Source organism: Dendrobium catenatum, unplaced genomic scaffold (genome assembly GCF_001605985.2).
Source record: "Dendrobium catenatum unplaced genomic scaffold, ASM160598v2 fragScaff_scaffold_1116, whole genome shotgun sequence".
In the NCBI taxonomy this organism is placed as follows: Eukaryota; Viridiplantae; Streptophyta; class Magnoliopsida; order Asparagales; family Orchidaceae; genus Dendrobium; species Dendrobium catenatum.
In genome coordinates this window covers 1383599-1405442 of record NW_021319578.1, presented here as the reverse complement: position 1 = coordinate 1405442, position 21844 = coordinate 1383599, and the positions used below count along the sequence as shown (strand labels likewise).

At 32.5% G+C, this 21844-nt stretch overlaps 1 protein-coding gene across 1 annotated transcript in view; it reads left to right on the top strand.

Moving 5' to 3' along the window:
• Window positions 1–17255: 17255 nt before the first annotated feature.
• LOC110109770 (general transcription factor IIE subunit 1) overlaps window positions 17256–21844 on the top strand; it is a 48702-nt gene continuing 44113 nt past the window's right edge. Inside the window, exons 1-2 of the mRNA XM_020840967.2 lie at window positions 17256–17575; window positions 17713–17835. Of these exons, the coding sequence (XP_020696626.1) occupies window positions 17550–17575; window positions 17713–17835 (149 nt within the window). The 5' untranslated portion in view covers window positions 17256–17549. The remainder of the gene's footprint in view (window positions 17576–17712; window positions 17836–21844) is intronic.

Below are 21844 nucleotides of genomic sequence, written 5' to 3'. Positions count from 1 at the left end.
TTAATACAAAACACACCGCCACTAATTCATTCACGCAATTGGATTGTAATATATACGCAATATTATATATATATAATATTATGTATGTATATTAAATTATTAATCCATTATATATAAATTTACATACATACCACTTTATAACATCTTATTTACATATCTAACACCTAAAACTTTAATATTACATGCATACTACCCTGTATTATTTTAATATCAAATATACCATTTATATTTCTTTCCTACCACTCATATATTTCATTTCTACCACTCATATTGATATGAAAATGAACTATGGGTGGTATTTATGTAATATTAAGGTTTTAGATGTTAAATATGTAAATATAATAGTATTAAGTGGTATGTATGTAAATCTCCCTTTATATTATCCAATATTTTCTTATTCCAACTCCTTTGATGACTATAATAATTGAGATTTATGTCTAAAATTGTCCAAAATTTTATCACTTATACATAAAAATAGAGAAAATTTTATACAAATGGGTAAAAAAATGTTTTAATTGAAACACCCGAAAAGAAAAAATTTTCATTCTCGCCTTGCTTAAACAAATCTACTAATAAGTGTTTGAATTTATAAATATATGTTTTTTTTCTTTCTAATAATTAGAAATGTTGGTGGAACAATAAAAGAATTTTGATTACTGAATATTATGTTCTAATGTGGTGGTCGGCGTATTTAATGTCAATAATGATGAGAGGCATTAGACGTCAATTGGCAATGTTAGTGAAGGGTGACACAAATGCAAAAGTTGGGCATTGGCTGAGATCAATCGGGTATAGATTAGATGGCATTGGTTGAGTGTTGTTCGTTGTTGTGGGCCAATGAGCGACGGGCGTTATCAACCGGTGATAGGGAGCACTAGAAAGTTATATGTTGATGGATGTTAATTAGTTGTAGGTATCGACGAATAATGGTTAGCAGACGTCAGTTTCGTGGCTCCATAAGCATTGATAAAGGGTGATGGTGAGTGTTGAGCATTGAATATTGGTGAATGTTGGTAGACATCCAATGTGTGGGTTGATAGCCTACGACATATGGGCAGCATGAAATATAAAAAAATATATATATTATGAGAAAAACAAAAGTTGACTTGATCATTCCAACGATAAGGAATATTAAACACATGGGTTATATTTTTTGAGAAACATTAGGAGGGAATGAATGCAGTATCATAAAAGATAAGCCAAACCCTTTTCAAGCTCAAAATCAAAGCAAATGATGCATTTATCTTTTGAATGTTTAGTAAAACAATACATCATGCTAATTTGAAACTTATAAGAGAAGACTATTCAAAGGATCAAAAGATAAAATATGAATCCATATCTATGTCTCCTAGCTAGTATGAAGAAGACTATATGAGATTTGTTTTACTTTGAGATTCAAATTTCCCATAAGGGCTTACATTCTAGGAGAATATGTCCTATGAAATCTTTGGATTAAAATTGTTGCATGTATTATAATATTAAAAATAGAATTATCACTAAAGGAAAGACAAATGTTTCTAGCGGACGAATCCACCGCAAAAACAAGCAAAATCCGTTGCTAAAGGTCTCCAATGGATTTGTGGCAGAATCTAATCTGAATCCAAAAGGCTCGTCGGAAATTCATTTGCGTCCAACAAAATCCCCCGCAAATATTTTGCGGCGGATTTACAATGGATTTTGAGTTCCATAAAACAATATTTTTGTTACAATTATCTGTCGGAAATTCCACCGTAAATTGTGACAAATTTGCAAATCAACCACAACTAAGAATTGTGATCATAAAGCATCATTATTCCTCTTATCTCTCATTCTTATACATCATCACGATCTTTCTGAAGCATTAAAATACTTCAAACAATATACAAATTGAGTTATACACCTTGCGGAAAAATTCTAAATCATCTTGTCCACCTATAATGATCAATTAATGAAAAAAATTATAACTTCTTATTCACATCCAATTAACCTAAAATAATCATCATTAGTTACCTAATATCCAAAATATCTAATGTGGATATTTTTAGCCCTTCTCCATCAAATAAAACTTAGCCTTTTAATGTCATAAAATTGTAGCCAAAAAATTGTCCAAGTCTTATATTATTCAACATTTTCCCTTAACCTTATCATTATTTTTGTAGATTACATAAATCATATATCTTTTTAAGCATACTTTATAGATATGGTATCGAACATTATTAGTCTTTTTCTTGTATCTAATTATTTCCTACATTGTCCTTAGGCTTTTCTATATTCTACGGCATTCTTCTAAGCATATACATCTACTTGTTTTGTTTATATGGACAATATCATTCTTATAGGTAGCTCCTCTTATAGAATTAAATAAAAGAAGGATGTACAAGAGGTTTTCAAGGTGAACAAAACCTCGTCGAATCGAATCAGGCGAAGTCGAAGATTAGCCAAGCCCCGAAGACGTCGTGAAGCAGGCAAAGTCGAAGAGCAATAAGCAGGTCAATGTGAACAATCGAACCGAGAGGTCGAACGTGTACGATCGAACCGAGAGAAGTGAAAGCGATGAACCGGCCCAACGGAGGCGAAGGCAATGAACGATCAAACCAAGAGAGGCCAAGGTGACGAATCGACCATGCAGAGGCGAAGGCGAAGAGTTCGAGCAACGAGCTGAAGGAGGCAAACTTGAAGAGCAACGAACAGACGGGGATGAGGCTGTGGAATTGAAGAGGAACAAAAGAAAGAGGAGCGAAGTTTAATAACATTGAAAGAGCAAATGAAATGAATGCAAAACGAGCCAGTTAAATAAAGCCAGGTTGCGACGAATTTACGGCAACAATTTCCACCGCAAATTTATGGCAAAAATTCCGCTGCATAAGCCATCTAAAATTTTCAACAAAATTTTTTGTTGCAAATCCGTCGATATTTTTTACGCCTATTATTCCTCCATAAAATTCGCTAAAAATAGCTGACTTTTTCTATAGTGTATAATTAGTAAACTTTAAGAGTTTCAAAGGATATAATATGCGGTTCAAGTAAACCTTTTAAAAAGAAAAAAAAAAAAGAAAAAAAAAAGGAACAACCCTTAACATTCAAGATCTTCAAATACCTTCTATGTTTACTAATTGTGATTTAGAAATACATTTATGTTCAAGTTCCTCATTTTATTTGAGTTGAGACTAAAATTCATCTATTCGGTAACAATATTATTATACATAGCATTAGCTTATAACCTATAAATATAATGTAATACAAATAAGGGTTTAATATTTTAAGAGATTTTAGGGTAGGTTTATTAATATAATTATAATAATTATTTAACTAAATTTAATTTTATTTTAAATTTTAATGTTCATTATCCTTAATATATATTTAAGTGAAGCAAATGCTCAATCATGCAATCAAATACCTAAATACACACACACACACTAAATTGTTGTTTGGACTATTTTACTTTGCCTTATTGAAATGCATAGATTGATCATTTGCAAACCCATCTTTTGGCTACAAAGTCTCGAAGCACTTAATAGAATAACAAATCATTTACATAGTTAATGAATACATCTTTAATTTGTAGAAGAGTAAAAAAAAACTTGTTTGCATTTAAGAAGAGAAAAAAAAAGAATGTAACAGGAAATAAATTATAAATTTAATGACCATATGTTCCAATGTCATAGTAAGTGCATAGAGTAAGTATGCATTGTCATGAATTATTGATCTCTGAAGGAGGAGATTATCATTAATTAGAGGTGATACATCCTCAAAAAATTATCTTGATCGAGCATGAATCTCGATGCAAGATCAAGTTGGAAACTTCCGAAGTTAAAATTGGAACCATCCAAACTCCGATTCCAGCAAACTTACAATCGGAATGAATGTCTTGGAAATATGAACCCAACGACACCAAATTCGACTCAATCCGAGCCCAAATGAGTCCAAATCAAGGACCCGAAGCGTTGTTGGAAGATTCGAACCACAATTTGGATCGCCAAACGGTTTCCAAACAATACGTGCTTATAGTCGAATTGAGCGACTTGACGAGATGAATCCAACGAGTCCAAGATCACCAAAATCCGACATCATTAAGACATTCAAATGCCGATCAAACGGTCCATGATCAAGGGATTCAACATCGGCCGTCCATCCAACCACTCCTCATTTACCCTTGATCTCTCACCTATTTACGGGTCAAGCCATTCTAGAAATCTATAAACAGACCTCTCATTCCTCTTGAAAAGGGGGACCAGAGCAAGAAGAGAAGAAGGAAGAAGAGAATGAAGAAAAGGAAGAAGCTCTTCCTCGACCACCGTCGGGCTTCCGCGGGACCACCACTTGAGGCCCTGACCACCGCCTGACGTCGTTGTTCCGCTGGACCACCACTTGAGGCCCTCTCCTCCGCCGGACCACCACTTGAGGTCCTCACCTCCACCGGACCACCGCCTGACGTTGTTGTTCCGCAGGACCACCACTTGAGGCCCTCACCTCCGTTGGACCACCACTTGAGGCCCTCACCTCCGTTGGACCACCACTTGAGGCCCTCACCTCCGTCGGATCACCGCCTAACTTTGTTGCTTCGCTAGACTACCATTGGAGACCCTCACCTCTGTCGAATCACCACTTGAGGCCCTCACCTCCGCCAGACCACCGCCTGATGTGTGGCTCAGCCGGACCACCACCTGGGGCCCGGACTTCTGCCAAACCACCACTTGAGGCCCAGACTTCCACCAGACCACCACTTGAGGCCTTGAGCTCCACCATACCACCACTTGATGCCCAGAGTTCTCCCAAAATACTACCCTTCAACTACGATCTTTCTGACCCCGATCTCCTGCCGACTACGGTCCTTCTGACCTCCTGTAAAACCCTCTGAAGTGCATTTTTTTAGTGCAGTTAGTCCGTACGAACTGACTTTAGTACGGGACAAACTGAAGAAAATTGTGAAGAATATGTATGGTTCGTCTGGACGAAATTTGTCCAGAGAGCAAATCGTCCAGGAACGAATACACTTCGTCTGGACAAGATTTGTCCAGAGGGCAAATGGTCCAGGGACGAATAGGAATTGTCCAGGACGATCCTGTTTGATAAGTATTGTAATTGAGATATTTTGGATCATTTTGAAGAGAGAGAAAAAGCTGGAGAGAGAAAGAGAGAAAGAGAAGGAAAGAGGAGGAAGGCTTGATTTCGGAGGCCGCTGAGCGCTTTTCGTCCGTCGCCGTTGTTGGAAGATTTGTTCACCTCGCAGTAAGGACTCTGAATCCTATTTTTGATTTCAAAGATTTCAAGTTTTGGTATTTCTCTGCTCAGTTATGTGTTTCTGTTACCGAAAAACGTGCATATCTTTGTATTGACGAAACTTTTACCGCGTAACTTTTGGTATGTTATTGAACTAATATTTTTATATGATTTGAGTATTTTCTGGAAAGTTTTTATCATGTATTTTGAATTATGTGTGATTTTTATCGAATATATAATTATCCGGATGTTGAAAAATATTGCTTTAGTACAAGTAAAGCTTTGAAACGTTGTTTTATTCGATTTCTGATAATTTGATGATTTTCTGAAACTGTGTATTTTAACTCTATTTGGAATTCTATCAACTGTATGATATTTTAAGCGTTCTCATTAATTGAGCTATTTGTATTTGTTATTCAATATGAATGTGCATATGATTAAATCTATTACTATTATAATATGAAAGACAAGTGAAGACTGGTTGAACCGTTGGTTGGAGATTGATTTGACCTGTATAGGATGGTGGGCCGATGGGCTTTCCTTTGAAAATAGTTTGGTGTTATCCTCTATTGATCATGGATATAACGATTGGGAGTTATAAGGAGATTATTATGCCAACGGGCAAGGGTGATGACCCTTATTAAGCCAACGGATACAACGATACATCGATATTCCAAGATTGAAAAACACCTTAATAGCCAGTGATTGTACTTGTTAAGTAAGACTATTGTATTGGAATGCATGTGTAAGTACTGTTCTTATGATTTCCTTATGGACTTACCGATATTGCTTGATTTCTTGTATCGACTGATTTATTGATATTGAACCGATTTATTGATTTATGTATGGATTTACTGATTTATTGATATTGACGAATTTATTGATTGAGTATAGATTTATTGATGAATGGATTTACTGACGGATTTACGGTTTATTGTTACTATACGATTTCATTGATATTGCATACTGTACATGTCACTGAATACAGATACTGATATGAATATTGATATTGCATTGATTCATTGATATTATGGATACTGATGCGATTGATTTATTGATACTACTGATATCGATACTACTGATTCACCGATACTATTGATTCATTGTACTGATCTATAGCACGTGATACACCGAATATTGATCTACTACTAGTTATACATTAATAAGACTGATAACATGTGATACACCGAGCACGTGATATAGAATATGATTTTACTGCATTTATTGATTTCAACTGCTCTTAACGATGTATTGATTCGATTGTTTTATGTGATTCCATATCGATTGATATTATTAACCGGAATTGATTTCTCTTGATAATGACTGATATGATTGATCTGATGATTTCTTTATTGATTTAACGTATGTACTGATTTATTGAGTATTGTGGATTTTTCTATTGTTCACTGATTCTCCCATTAATGATTTTGGATTCTATTGTGTATGAATTGATTATTGATTTATGTTATGCATTGATTTCTAATTTTCGTATATGCATAAATTCAATGATCATGTGCAAGTGACTGTTATTGATTGACTGATTGACATGCATATTATTTCAGTACTGTGCTTTGATTTCAGTTGTAGGTTTTTGGTGACCTGCTGGGCTTTTTAAATCTCATTATATGTGGTTAACAATTTCAGGTCTGAGCAAGGGAGCAGGAAGTGATGGTTGATCAAGACTGTCGACGAATCCTTTCACTATAGATGCCCGGGATGTCATAAAAATTGGTATCATAGCAAGTGTAGTGAAAGGATTTGATTGATAGTTTGGTAAAATGGATAGTTTTAAGTTCATCATTTTGTATACATAGTGATGATATGTGATCGAATGAACTGTATGACTGTATGATTTTTGACGAGTTTTGGTTATGATTCGATTTTATTTGAGTTTTGATTTGATGAATTTGTTTTATATTGCTTTTTGCATTCGAACCCTTAAGGGAAAAGTTGAGGACGACATTTTTCTTAAGGTGGGTAGATTGTAAAACCCCTTCGAAGTTCATTTTTTTAATGCAGTTAGTCTGTACGAACTGACTTTAGTACGGGACGAACTGAAGAAAATTGTGAAGAATATGTATGGTTCATCTGGACGAACCTGTATTAGCCTGGACGAACCGTCGGGACGAAATTTGTCCAGAGAACAAATCGTCCATGAACGAATACACTTCGTCTGGACGAGATTTGTCCAGAGGGAAAATCATCCCGGGACGAATATGAATCATCCGGGACGATCCTGTTTGATAAGTATTGGAATTGAGATGTTTTGGATCATTTTGAAGAGAGAGAAAAAGCTGGAGAGAGAAATAGAGAAAGAGAAGGAAAGAGAAGAGGAAGGCTTAATTTCAGAGGCCGCAGAGCGCTTTTTGTCCGTCGCTGTTGTTGGAAGATTTGTTCGCCTCGCAGTAAGGACTCCGAATCCTATTTCTGATTTCAAAGATTTCGAGTTTTGGTATTTCTCTGCTCAGTTTTGTGTTTTCGTTACCGAAAAACGTGCATATCTTTGTATTGACGAAACTTTTACCGCGTAACTTTTGGTATGTTATTGAACTTATGTTTTTGTATAATTTGAGTATTTTTCTAGAAAGTTTTTACCATGTATTTTGAATTCTGTTTGATTTTTATCGAATAGAAAATTATCCAGATGTTGAAAAATATTGCTTCAGCATAAGTAAAGCTTTGAAACGTTGTTTTATTCGATTTATGGTAATTTGGTGATTTTCTGAAACTGTGTATTTTAACTCTGTTTGGAATTCTGTCGACTGTACGATATTTTAAGGGTTCTCCTTAATTGACCTATTTGTATTTGTTGTTCTATATAAATGATATGATTGAATCTATTCCTATTATATTCTGAAAGACAAGTGAAGACTGGTTGAATCGTTGGTTGGAGATTGATTTGACCTGTACAAGATGATGGGCCGACGGGCTTTTCTTTAAAAAGGGTTTAGTATTATCCTCTATTGATTATGGATACAAGGATTGGGAGTCATAAGGAGATTGATTTGTTAAATACATTTGTGAACAATAAAGCTCGAACAAACATTAACCAAACTTGAACAAGCTGATATTAAATGAACACAAACATGAACACTCACATACTCGGCTCAGCTCGGTTCTCTTGCAGCCCTAATTTAAACTAGTATAAATAAAGTTCATTTCTGGCCACTGAAATATAAACAAAGTTTATTTTAAATATTAAATTATAATTATAATTTTTATAATAGTTAATTAAATAATCAGAATATAAACATAATTGGAGGACAATAATAATTTAAGTATGAAGGGAACTTAATAAAATATAAATAAACACATAAATAAATACTACAAGTACATGCTTTCATACGAGTAATAAAAAATACATAAAACATGTGTTAACACAAATAAGACAAAACATTTAACATAATACTCAACACATAGTTACAAGATAGCAAGTGCAATAAGCACCTAGAAGTTGAATATTGGCTCTCAAAGCTATATTTTTAGGACAGTCAAAACCGATTTTCGGGTCGGGTTTGGGTAAAACCCAAATTTAAACCGACACTTTTTAACCTGACATGTTTTTGAAAATGGGATGCTTTTTCGGACTTGAATCCGACCAATTTTGAGTATATTTTTACAAAAATATTTTTATTTAATTTGATTTATTTAAACCTAAGGATTTAGGTAAGATTTAATTCAATCAATTTCAAATAATCCAAGCTTAATTCAATTTGTGCAACATTGTTTATTAGTTTTTAGAAATAATATTTACTTATTTCATAATAATCTTCTAAAACTTTATCAAGAAATTAATATGTTTCCTAGCTAATTATTCTCTTTTTAATGTGATATTATTTAGAGCATATGCATCATCGACTGCTAAGACAAGCATGAAAAGATAAAAGAAGGGCCTAACTCATTCCACTCTCAATACCACTATAAACTCGCATAATCTGTCACACTATTAAAACCTTAGAAGAGTAAGTAAAGTATGTACTGTTAATTACCCCCTCATGACAATAAATCTGTGAGACCTCGTTCCCTTACTGCTCCTCTCTGACTTGGATTTTCCTCCCAGGATCGGCCAGGACGATATTGAGATCGTCCAGGCCGATCTGTACTATTCAAAATACCGTCCTGAAAATAGTTCTCGGAACCGTCCAGGACGATCGATTTTGGTCTGATCGTCCCAGGACGAATTTGCGATCGGCCGGGCCGATCAGCCTAATGATATAAGAAAATCAGCTCGTTTTGAAGAGAGAGAAAATCATTTTAAAATAAAATATTTGATTTGAGGAGAGAGAAAGAGAAAGGGAAAAGAGGAAAAGCTTGGTTTCAGAGGCCGCGGAGCGCTTTTCTTCCGACGCCGCTGTTGGGAAAAGTGAAGATCTCGTGGTAAGGACTCCGAATCCTATTTCTGTTTTCAGAGATATTGAGTTTTGACCGAGTTGTGCATTGTTTTGTGTTTTCGTAGTCGAATTTTGGAGATGATTTTGATTTGACACAACTTTCACCGCACAACTTTTGGTATGTTATAGATATGACTATTGTACACGATTTGAGTATTTCCTACGACGATTTTACCGGTCTGAATTGATTCTACGTGATTTTAATTGAATAGAAAAATATCAGGACTTGATTTGATTTGGATTATATAGAATAATAGTCTTGTATTGATGTCGTGAATATTCTACTGTAATTTGGAGATATTTGAACTTTGTGCTTTTTGCAGGATTTTTGTGTAAATTTGATAGACTGCCGTTACGCTGCCCGATTTTCGTAGATTTTCTGATTTGCTTGGAATTGATAGATTAGATTGATATGCTTATGATTATTGATATGATTGTTCTATATTTCTTTAATATTGCTTATTGCATCGATTATTGCATTGACTATTGATTGAATTGATTGATACTGAAAGACAAGTGGGAACCTGGTTGAACGTTGGTTGGAGATTGATATTGACCTGTACAGGATGGTGGGCCGACGGGCTTTCCTTTAAACCATAGATCATCGATATAACGATTGGGAGTCATAAGAAATTTTATATGCCGGCGGGCGGCCGACGGGCAAAAGAGTGACGACTCTTATTGATTGAAACCAACATATGGATATCTACAACAGCACTATGGATTTCTACAACAGCACTATTGATCATAGCTAGTGTTTGTGCTTGTCGAGTAAGACCATTGTATGGAATTGCATGTATACGATATTGCATCGCATGGATTTCCTGATATGCATCGATTTATTGATTTCTGATTGATTTATTGATCTTGATGGATTTATTGAATTGATTTTATTATTGAACGGATTTATTGATGGATTTATGGATTTACTGTATCGTACGATTTCATTGATTTCATTGATTGATCATTGAGCATGGATACTATTGATTATTGATTATTGACATTGATATAGACATGGACATCATAGATTTATTGATATTATATAGACTCATATTGATTTTGCATTGATTTGACTTGCTACAATTGATTTATCGTATTGCTTTTCCGATTGATTTTATCGACTTGAATTATGGATTATGGATTATTGATTATGGATTATGGATATGGATTGTATTGATTCATAAATACCGGCACCGATATTGATATGTATTCTGCGTATTGATTTATAGATATTGACACCGATATTGATATAGATTGTATCGATTGATACTGATACCGATACTACAGATCCATTGATACATCGATTCATTACATTAATTCATAGTACCGATTATCGATTGATTGATTGAATGGATTGTTGCCATATGCATTTGATTTATCGTAGAATAGATTTCTTTATGGAGCTGATTGTATTGATTTCATTGACTATAGATTTCCGCATTGCATAGACTCATTGACCATTGATTGACTTGATTTGATTGACTTGCATATTGATAGCATCGCCGTGCTTTGATTTCAGTTGTAGGCTTTGGTGACCTGCTGGGCTTTGAAAGCTCATTATATGTGGTTGAAAATTTTCAGGTCCGAGCAAGGCAACTGGAATGGAGTTCGATCAGAATGTCAGACGAATCCTTTCACTATTGATATCTGGGGCATCACAAAATCTCTATAAATTTGATAGATAATAAGCACTATGACTATACTTGCATAATAGCAATCCAACATAAATGATTATGCCTACTTTTCTAGTTCCAGGTTCCACATTATAAATGATATTAATGACACATAACCATTATAAGCATTAAATGAAGACCTGGTACATTAAAAACATCATATCATCACTTTGAAAATTAAGATAAATCATTAGTAATTCATATTTAATTTACATCATCAATCTAAAACTAAAAAATTTAGCCATACATGAAGAACAAATGGAGCAGACTCATTTTCATTAATTGCATAAAAGAAAGGAAATACAAAATAAAATATACACCAGATGGTTCAATAATATCCTTTTTACTACTTCTTAAACTTACATAATTACTTCCATAAACACTGATTAAATACTCTAATGAAGTGGATCTATTGTTTCATAAATTTCCTTAGTTGTCACTCCTAAAGATTGACAGCTAAGAAAATTTCAGAGAAACACTCTAAAATATGGCTTTTATTAAGTGAATGAACTCGTTTACAAACATTTCAAATGTGATATTTATAGAAAAACACACAAATCAGATTCTGGTGCTGCGATGCTCGAGATACTTGTGCCGCGACGCTCATAAAATAAATTAATACTTCATGAAGGGTTTCCTCCATTGTAGTGCTTACTAACGTCGATCCGCTGTTTAATGAGTTGACATGCCCCTTCACTGGTAGAACATGTCTTAAACGGTTATAATTGTAACACTATGACGATGCTAATGATTGAGCATTATGGCGTCTATGTGCCACTTCCTTTACTTGGAAGTGATAACTCCACCAGTGTTGTAGCGCTGCCTAAATAGAGACTAGACATCGTCATGCCCATATTTTGGAGCTTTGAAGATGTCAATAATGGTATCGCGATGGTATTATGTTCGAAAATTTTCTCATTTTTATATTTTTATATACAAATACAACTAAAATAATATATTTTTATCAATAAATTAACACATTGAATATAACATTATTTAAACTTATCAGCCGACAAGTTTTTTTTTAAAAAAAATTTACATGATATATATTATGATGGGAGGCATAAAGGGACAATATACGACTCGTTGGAGTGATAAGCCCTATATAAAGCCACTTGACTATGACTGAGATGAATAAGATGTGATATGATTGATATTATAAGGTAGGTGATATTGTATAATCATATAATTGATATTATATGATTAACTAGAATCTTGACTTACTAATAATATATATATATATTTGAATTAAAAATGTATAGATGTAATATTCTTATATGACAATGTAAAAAACACAACTTATGATGATACATGATTTTTTTATTTGTTATGCCCTGCATATGATTGACATTTATATGACACATATCATTAGCATACACGATAATGATATGATACCCATAATAACACATGATCATTCTAATAGCTTTATTTTGTATTTCACAATCATATACATGATGGTATTACAAGATTTCTATTCTGCATACTCAATAATGCTCCCAATATGATATGATCCATAACATTGACAGATACATTGTAATGATGCCCTAGTGTGATTTGAATCATAATATTGATACACATGAACATGATATAATGATATATCTGATATATATAATACTTGAATTTAATCATATACACAACATTGATATATATGAATATAATACATAAGCAAAAAATATTATTAATTTAGCATTGGTTATGATTACATTGATAACAACATGTGTGTCACAATCCAACTTGATCAAGACATGTCATATCGTGTTGAGTTGTAATAGGCAAATCCTAAGATCTAGTTTTGGAATTATTTTAAACTTTCTTCCAATATTCATTAAAATAAACTATAGACTATAGAGTTACTAAAACATCTAAATACTAAAATTAACTTCCACAAACATTGACCAAATACTATAATGAAGTGGATCTATTGTTCCTTAATTTTCCTTAGTTGTCACTCCTAAAGATTGAGAACTAAGAAAATTTCAGAACTCTAAAGTATGGCTTTTATTAAGTGAATGAACTCGCTTACAAACATTTCAAATGTGTTATTTATAGAAAAACACACAAATCAGATTTTGGTGCTGCGATGCTCTAGATACTTGTGCCACGACGCTTATAAAATAAACTAATACTGCATGGATGAAGGGATTCCTCCACTACAGTGCTTACTGGCATCGACCCACTGTTTAATGAGTTGACATGTCGCTTCACTGGCAGAACATGTCTTAAACATTTATAATTGTAACACTATGACGATGCTGACGATTGAACATTGTGGCGTCCATGTGCCACTTCCTTGACTTGACAGTGATAACTCCACCGGTGCTGCAGCGCTGCCTAAATAGAGACTAGACATTGTCATGTCCATATTTTGGTGCTTTGAAGATGTCAATAATGGTATCGCGACGGTATTGTGTTCGAGGCCGCTGTGTTGTACCAATAGTTGAAGATATTCTCATTTTTTATATTTTTATGCACAAATACAACTAAAATAATATTTTTTTACTAATAAATTAACACATTAAATATAACATAATTTACACTTATCAGCCGACAAGTTTTTTTTTTTAATTACATGATATATATTATGATGGGAGGCATAAGGGGACAAGATACGACTCGTTGGAGTGATAAGCCCTATATAAAGCCACTTGACTATGACTGAGATGAATAAGATGTGATATGATTGATATTATAAGGTAGGTGATATTGTATAATCTTATGACTGATATTATATGAGTAACTAGAATCTTGACTTACTGATAATATATATTTGAATTAACGATGTACAGATGTAATATTCTGATATAATAATGTAAAAAACACAACTTATGATGATACATGATTTTTTTATTTGTTATGCCCTGCATATGATTGGCATTTATATGACACATATCATTAGCATACATGATAATGATATGATACCCATAATAACACATGATCATTCTAATAGCTTTATTTTGTATTTCGCAATCATATACATGATGGTATTACATGATTCATATTCTGCATACTTAATAATGCTCCCAATATGATATGATCCATATCATTGACATATACATTGTAATGATGCCCCAGTGTGATTTGAATCATAATATTGATACACATGAACATGATATAATTAATGATATATATGATATGATAATACAATACATATAATTGATATATATATATATATATATATGGCTACATACAATAACCATATAATTGGAAATTTAACTTGTCATGACTATACAAAATACCTATGACCTCAAATCTCATCATAAATTACTAGTCGACAATCTCTTTTTCCTTCCCAGATCCTGAAAGTCAAAAGCAAAATCACAGCGAGCTATAAAAACTCATTAAGCCACACAAACCAATCTAAAATTTTAATTTTTTTTTATTAAATATTTTGTTAAATATTAAAAATAAGTTAAAAGCAATTTTAATAAATAAATTACTATATTGAGAGATGTAATAAATGCATAATAGTTATGCAATTAACAATATTGAATAAATAAATTAATTAAAATTCATATCATAGAGTAGTTTATATCATATCTCTCAAATCTAAATAGAATATCAAAGAATTATGGTCCCTTATGATTCCCTTTTCATTTGTGCTTATAACACCATAACATATCATGCATCTTTATCTCAGACATAATCTCAAATGATTTTGGGCCCTTATCTCCAAGTAATTCCTTGACACAAATAGAATCTCAAAGGATTTTAATAATTTATCGCTCTCAATAGATATAATTTAATTACATATGCACATATATCATCATTTCATAACAATTAAAGAGTAATTGAGCATGTATCAAAATTTCAGTATTGTATAACGGTTGACAATATAAAATCCAACTAGGCAAGAATGCACATTTTCAGAAAACTTATCAAATTATCAAGGATCATATAAATGATGTTTTAAAACTTGTATTGTAATACATTATTTTTCAACATTCAAATAATTTTCTATTCACTAAAACCCTGTAAATTTCAAAACCATGATGTAAATTTTTTAAAAAAATATTCGAAATGTGCATAATTATAATCTTTATTACATATAAAAAGTTATGCAGTGAAAGTTTTACCTGTGCAAAGTTATCCCCATTTTTGCTAATAGATACAAAATTTTAATAAAAAAATTGCCAAAAACTATGTATTTTTGAAAATAGAGACGAGCATAATGTTACTTACTTTGAAAAGAACAAGTTTTTCAACTGAGTAGACACACGAAAAAGTCCCGAAGTCCCCCAAAAACCAAAATTTTCTTTTCTCTCACCTCTCTTTCTCTTTTTTTTTTTCCAAAGCTCTGTTGCCATTTGCTTTTTTGAAAAAATGCTTGCCATTTAAATAAATTCATAATGTCTTTAGATATTTTTCTTTTTTTAATTAAATAATATATAATAATATTATTATAATTAATTTTTAAGAGAAAATTCATAAAAATTCTTTTAGGGATTCTAAAAATTATAAAAAAAATATTCATAAAGTAACTTATTTTATTTAAAAAATTCTTGTGAATTTGGTTTGCAAAACGGATACTTGACGGTTCCAAAAAACCCCTCTTATATCGATAAGTGCAGATTTCTTAAAAAATTTTAATAGTGCCAAAAAAATCTGAAAAAATTAGAGAAGCTAATTAAACACAACACTATAAATGATTTGGTGAAGATGGTTTGTGATTTGGACTTAAGATGACTCCTGAAATAAATATTGATTATTCAAGATAAAAAATTCTTATAAGAATATTTAGGAGTTTCATAATGTGTATTGATCATCTACTTTATTTGCATTGGATAGAGTTATAGGTTTTGTGTGACCTACTTAGCTGTATGCTCATTCTATTTGTTTAATATGTTTTAGGGAAGACTAAAGCATTAGCAGAGTAGATAAAATGAGAATTTTTGCAGTATTGATACTCTCTTTTATGTGATAGATAAATTTTTTTTGTGATCATGATAAAAATGAATATGAGAAATTGATGATAAATCACGGTTATTGTACATATATTTTGAGATGAATAGACATGAATGTTTATAAATTATGGATGATATTTTATTTCAAGTATTGATAGATTTTATTGCTTTGTATGTGAATTAAAATGATAAAAAAAATTCTCTTCAATAAAAGATTATGGGTAATTGATTGGTCATGCACTTGACTTGGTATGATCCAATAGAGTGTATAGGTTATATCAGGTTTAGTCATGAAAAATCATTTTGACCATCATCACCCAACTATAATCCTAAGCATTGTCACGCCACTATAATCTTTCGACTACCGTCGCCCAACTACGATCCTCCTACCTTCATCATTAACTATAGTCTTTTGGAACATCATCACCCGACCAAGTCCCTTTGACCTACAATCTCCTAATCATTATCACTAGGCTACTCCAACACCTATTGACTTTATCACCTACCATCGCTAACAATTTCAACATATAACATAACATTATAAAATTGATGCAAGCTATCAACACCAACTTTGATTCTTGATGTCAACAATGCGATTTATGTTGGACATCATGTTCTCTATTCAAATCTTGCTAGAGGAATACAACTAAACAAATAAATGAATAATTAAAGACAACTCTTATTTCACAGGGTTCTTTTTAATCTGCCACGTGTTTATATATTGTTGGTTTACTACATTAAATCAATATTTTCTCATGAGAAAGGAGTTATTTGAAATTGATGATAAACATTAATATAATCATTTTAATTGGGCCAAATCTCATGGTTTTCCATCTCCTCAATTTTCCTCATAAAATTTTTGGTGCCTCTATAGTTCATGCACTTCTCCGACATATGCATTTGTATTGAATTTTTATGCAAAATTAAGACTTTAAACCATATATATATATAAATAATTTATTTTTAATTATTAATGCATCTTATTTAATTAATATAAAATATTAATAATTTAAACAATATCAAAATAAAACAAAACAATAAATTAAGGATTCTATATAAACTTGAATGGGAAATTCCCAACCGTTGAATCATGCCATCTCTCCCTAATCCTAGTACGGTCGTACCATTCGCGAAACCGTGGACGACAAAGAAGCGGAGAAAAGTGGCGGCGCGTTCTCGTTGGGAGGGAATCGACGGGATCAGTGGCCGGTGAAGGAGAGTTACATCCGCCCAGTGCCCTAATTTGGTTTATCCGGGATACAAGATACGGCGGGGGGGGAACGGGGTTTAAGATTCTGCCGGACAGTCATTTTTCATTTTTGTTGTTTAGCAGAATTTAGGTTAAATCCTTCTTGAAAGATTGCCTCCTCATTCCGTCTTACATTATGAGTAGTTTTGAGCCCTTCAACAGGTATGAATCGTTATTAATTTGAGGCTTCCCCGTTCTTTTCTTCCCCGAGCATCATTCTTCTTTATTTCAGCTGCTTATGGTTATGCGTTTCTCTCGATTTCTTCTGACTAGAATCTCTGGCTTCTGATGTTGGTCAGGCTGGTGAGGCTCGCGGCTCGGGCCTTCTACGATGACATTACCATGAAGGGCGATAACCAACCAAAGACCGGGAGGGGCGATAACAGGGGAATGACAGTGGTTGTCCTTGATGCGCTCACCAGGTATAGATTCGGTCTCCTGTTCAAGGACTAAAAGATTTTCAATGACCCGGTTAGGACAGCAGATGTAGTAGATTTGACTTATAACAAGAAAGGTAGAGGTAGACCTAAAAAGACTTTTATAAAATATTAGGAATGATTTTTTTTTATTAGATTTAAATGGGAATTCGATTTTAATATACAATGGAGAAAAAAGATTCACGTAGCCGACCCGATAGTGGGATAAAGTTTTGATGTTGTTGTTGTTGCTGCATTCAAATGCATAAATTGTGGAGACAACCACATATTGCTGGTTATTGCATTAATAATATTTCTGAATAGTTCTTGTTACAAGTAGAGGATATGTGATGTGTAAATTTCTCTTCAGCTATATTCATATAGGCTGCCTGCTGGTTGGTTATTGATCAAATAAATTGTCTTTTGATGGTTTATGCATCACTTTTGAAAGGTTCTTTGAAAGGTCAAAACTAACTCTACTATTCAAGCCATACAAGTAAGACTTGTTGTCAATATTTAAAGAATTTAGATAAGCCAAAAAATTATAATCATAGACGAAGAAATTAAGGAAGTCATAATAACCATTCATAATTCACTTCATAAAGATCATTCTCTCTCATAGGTGCCCAAATTAAGGAAAATAATTCCGAGGAATATTCTTATATTTAATTTCATTTAATTATCGATACAAATGAAAAGCATTTAGATAAGGATTTGCCTTATGATTGCATTTCGTACAATGGATAGGAACTATCTCTTCATTCCTATTTGTGGGATACATTTGAATTTTAATTTAATTATTTGATTTTTTTAATTTGGCAATTAGATGGCCATAAATAAAATTTATAACTAGGCTTTAAGATAAATAGAAACCAAGTGGAACACATTTCAATTTAGTTGGTGTTAGTTTTTAGTCTCAGGCAAAATCTATATGCCAATATCCTCAAATTCTGTTCACTAGTATCAGCCAGGATAGATAATTTAGTGCTATTGTTATTTCAACTATTGGTTGTATCCATCTGGAAAGGAATTGAGCTCTATGATGTTGTTCATTCTTTTATTATTCTGTAATAGTGAATTAATTCAGTATTAAAGGCTGAGACTAAGAGGAAATTGAAGGTAGTAAATTAGGCAACAAGGAGGTGGAAACAACCAATTATTCTCCAAATCCTTTCCAAGGATCCATTCTCTCTTGGTTTTATTTTTAGAATTATTGCATTTAATCTCATAGGCAATCATAAATCTTTGAGTGCATCTCAAGGGAAGCCTAAGTCATTGAAAAATCCTATTGGTTCCACAACATTCCATAGTATTATTTTTGAGTAAATTTGATATCATAATATGACTGTATTGTTGTTTTCAATTGATTTTGGGTCATGTTGGTTATCACACCTCATAATATAATCAGGAAGAATTATCTATTTTAATCTTTTAATTATATAGTTGAGTCACCAATGACATTCATATACTAGAATAATGTAGTGAAAATATTATTTCTTTTTATTTCATAGAATATCAATATATATATATATATAGTAGCATATCAATATGAACAATATTGATTAATGTAAATAGTACCAATAAATATGAGCAATAATTATGACTTATGAGATGTATCAGTAATCCTTGAATTAGTCCTATTCTAGTGTATCATGGGAAGTGCTAGAGGAAAGACTATCATATGAATCAATGTAATCATATTTGTTCTCTATCATTTGTCCATACATGTAAGTCATTTTTATGCCTTGTCATGAATAGTAGTGTATCTATCTTATAGCCTCATGTATCAATGTCTCAATTATTATGCACATCATGTCATGTTGATTCAGATGTATCATGTGTTATATATATATATATATATCAATATCATATATAAGTGCCATGTATTATCTATCATGTAGTATGTATCATATTTCAGTATCATGTATCTTGTACCTGTATCAATCTTAACACATATCCAGTTCATGTATCATGCATACTATATAACTTATGCATGTCATATTTAATCATATGAAATCATGTCATATGCATGTATTATCATATTCATGCAAGATATATATAAAAAAATTCATACAAGATAGGATGTCTGACTAATCATATGAAATTTTCTTGTATCTTATCATATCATGTTATTGTCATTTGCATTGTCAGGTTATATGATATTTTCCCGTATCTTGTCATATCATGTTATTGTCTTTGTTATATTCAGGTGGCTTTTTGTAAAAGTCTTCAATCTTGTCTGTCGGCGTATCTTGTACCCTTATGACTCCCATCTTATATATTGTATATAGTTTTAGGATTACACTACAAACTCATTAATTAAAAAAAAAAAGCTCATCGGCTTATCCTCCTGTACAAGGCATCTTGCTCTGGCCAGCTTGAATCGGTTAATAACTAGCTAGCATTTCTTGCAGCTATACACACATGCCATATTATATATTCACCAATTATAATAACTTGTATCTTGTATCATGTATGTATCTAGTACAATTAACATGTAGATTATTTTAGTACTATACTATCAATATTCGTTTCCTACCAATGAACTCATGTCAATATGCATGCCATGCCATATAAACTTTATCAGATGCATGTCTTATTAGACCTGTTGGAATAGATGTAATAATCCTAATTTATTTCGTGTGTGACCCTATTCTTTTTAACTTGCTAAATATGCAAATATCAATTAATCATGTCAAAATGTGCTGAATGAGGATATATATGGCATATCAAAAGTTACATGGATAAAAATTCGCTAAATCGTGAGATAATGCATTTCAGGCATATTATAGAGAAAAACTCGGAATTAAAATTATTGAAAATAGAAGTAGGATTTGGAGTATCTACCACGATCAGAGCAACTTTGTTAATTGGAAAGAATGAACATAAATGCCTCGAAGTAAAACTTCTCTCTTCCCTCTCTCCTCTCTCCCGCTCTTCTCTCCTTCCTTCCTCGACCAAGGACATGTGAACGGGGGTTTGGGGATGGCTTAGGGAATACTTAAATGAGATAATGAAAATAAATATTTTAAAAAATAAATTTTCTAACTAGGTGCCGCAACACTCGATACCAGAACCCTGTAGTGCTGCCCCAAAACACTATAGAATAGAAGAATCAGCGCCACTGCGCCAAAGCCTAGCACTGCCGCACTTGCTCACACAAAATCATCTACACAGAGAGGCCAGTGTCGCTGTCCTCGCCATAATAGTGTTGCAATGCTCCCAGCCAGATTTCCTTGTATGTAAGATTTTCTAATCAATTTCAATTTAGGTTATTAAAAGTTCATTAATCAATTAAAATTTGAGTTATTACATTGGTATCAGAGCGCATTACTTTCACCTATAGGATTCTATATTATGTGTAATCTGACCTCTTTTTTGGTTGAAACTTATGTTAAGCTAAGCCAATTTATGTTAAGCTTAAGCCTTATGTGGGGTTAAGGCATATGGTTGTCTAAAATATAAGCTGGTTTAGTTGAGGTTCATCTTAAATTGATGGTGGCAAAACCTCCAAGTTATAAAATAAACTTGAAGTTGAGTATGCATGCAAAACACCACCAGAAAAGAGTTTGCAAAAAAATATAACTGTAATGCTATACCAAGCTATAATAAAGACCAATCTACCTTTACAATGTGAAATAATAAACAATAGTTTAAATACAGTGTTGATAGTTTAGCATAAGTTTAATACTTGAATGTTAAATTACAAGAAAACATTAATTAATAATTCAGTATAAAAAAACCCAAAAATTGAGAATGAAAAGTGATGATTGGAGAGAAAATAACTCAATCTCTCCCTTGTTCTACATAATCTAGGAGTGCATGCCCACAAAGTATTAGCAGTGGCCCAGTGGGCCCTATGAGATTATTCTAAAACTCACTTCTAATTGTGATTATTCTATAACTCACTACTAATTGTGGTTTTTGCATTTAATCTCGTAGGAAATTCTAGATCTTTGCATGTCTCTTGAAGAAAGCCTAAGATATAGAGAAGTCTTACATAACATAATTTTTG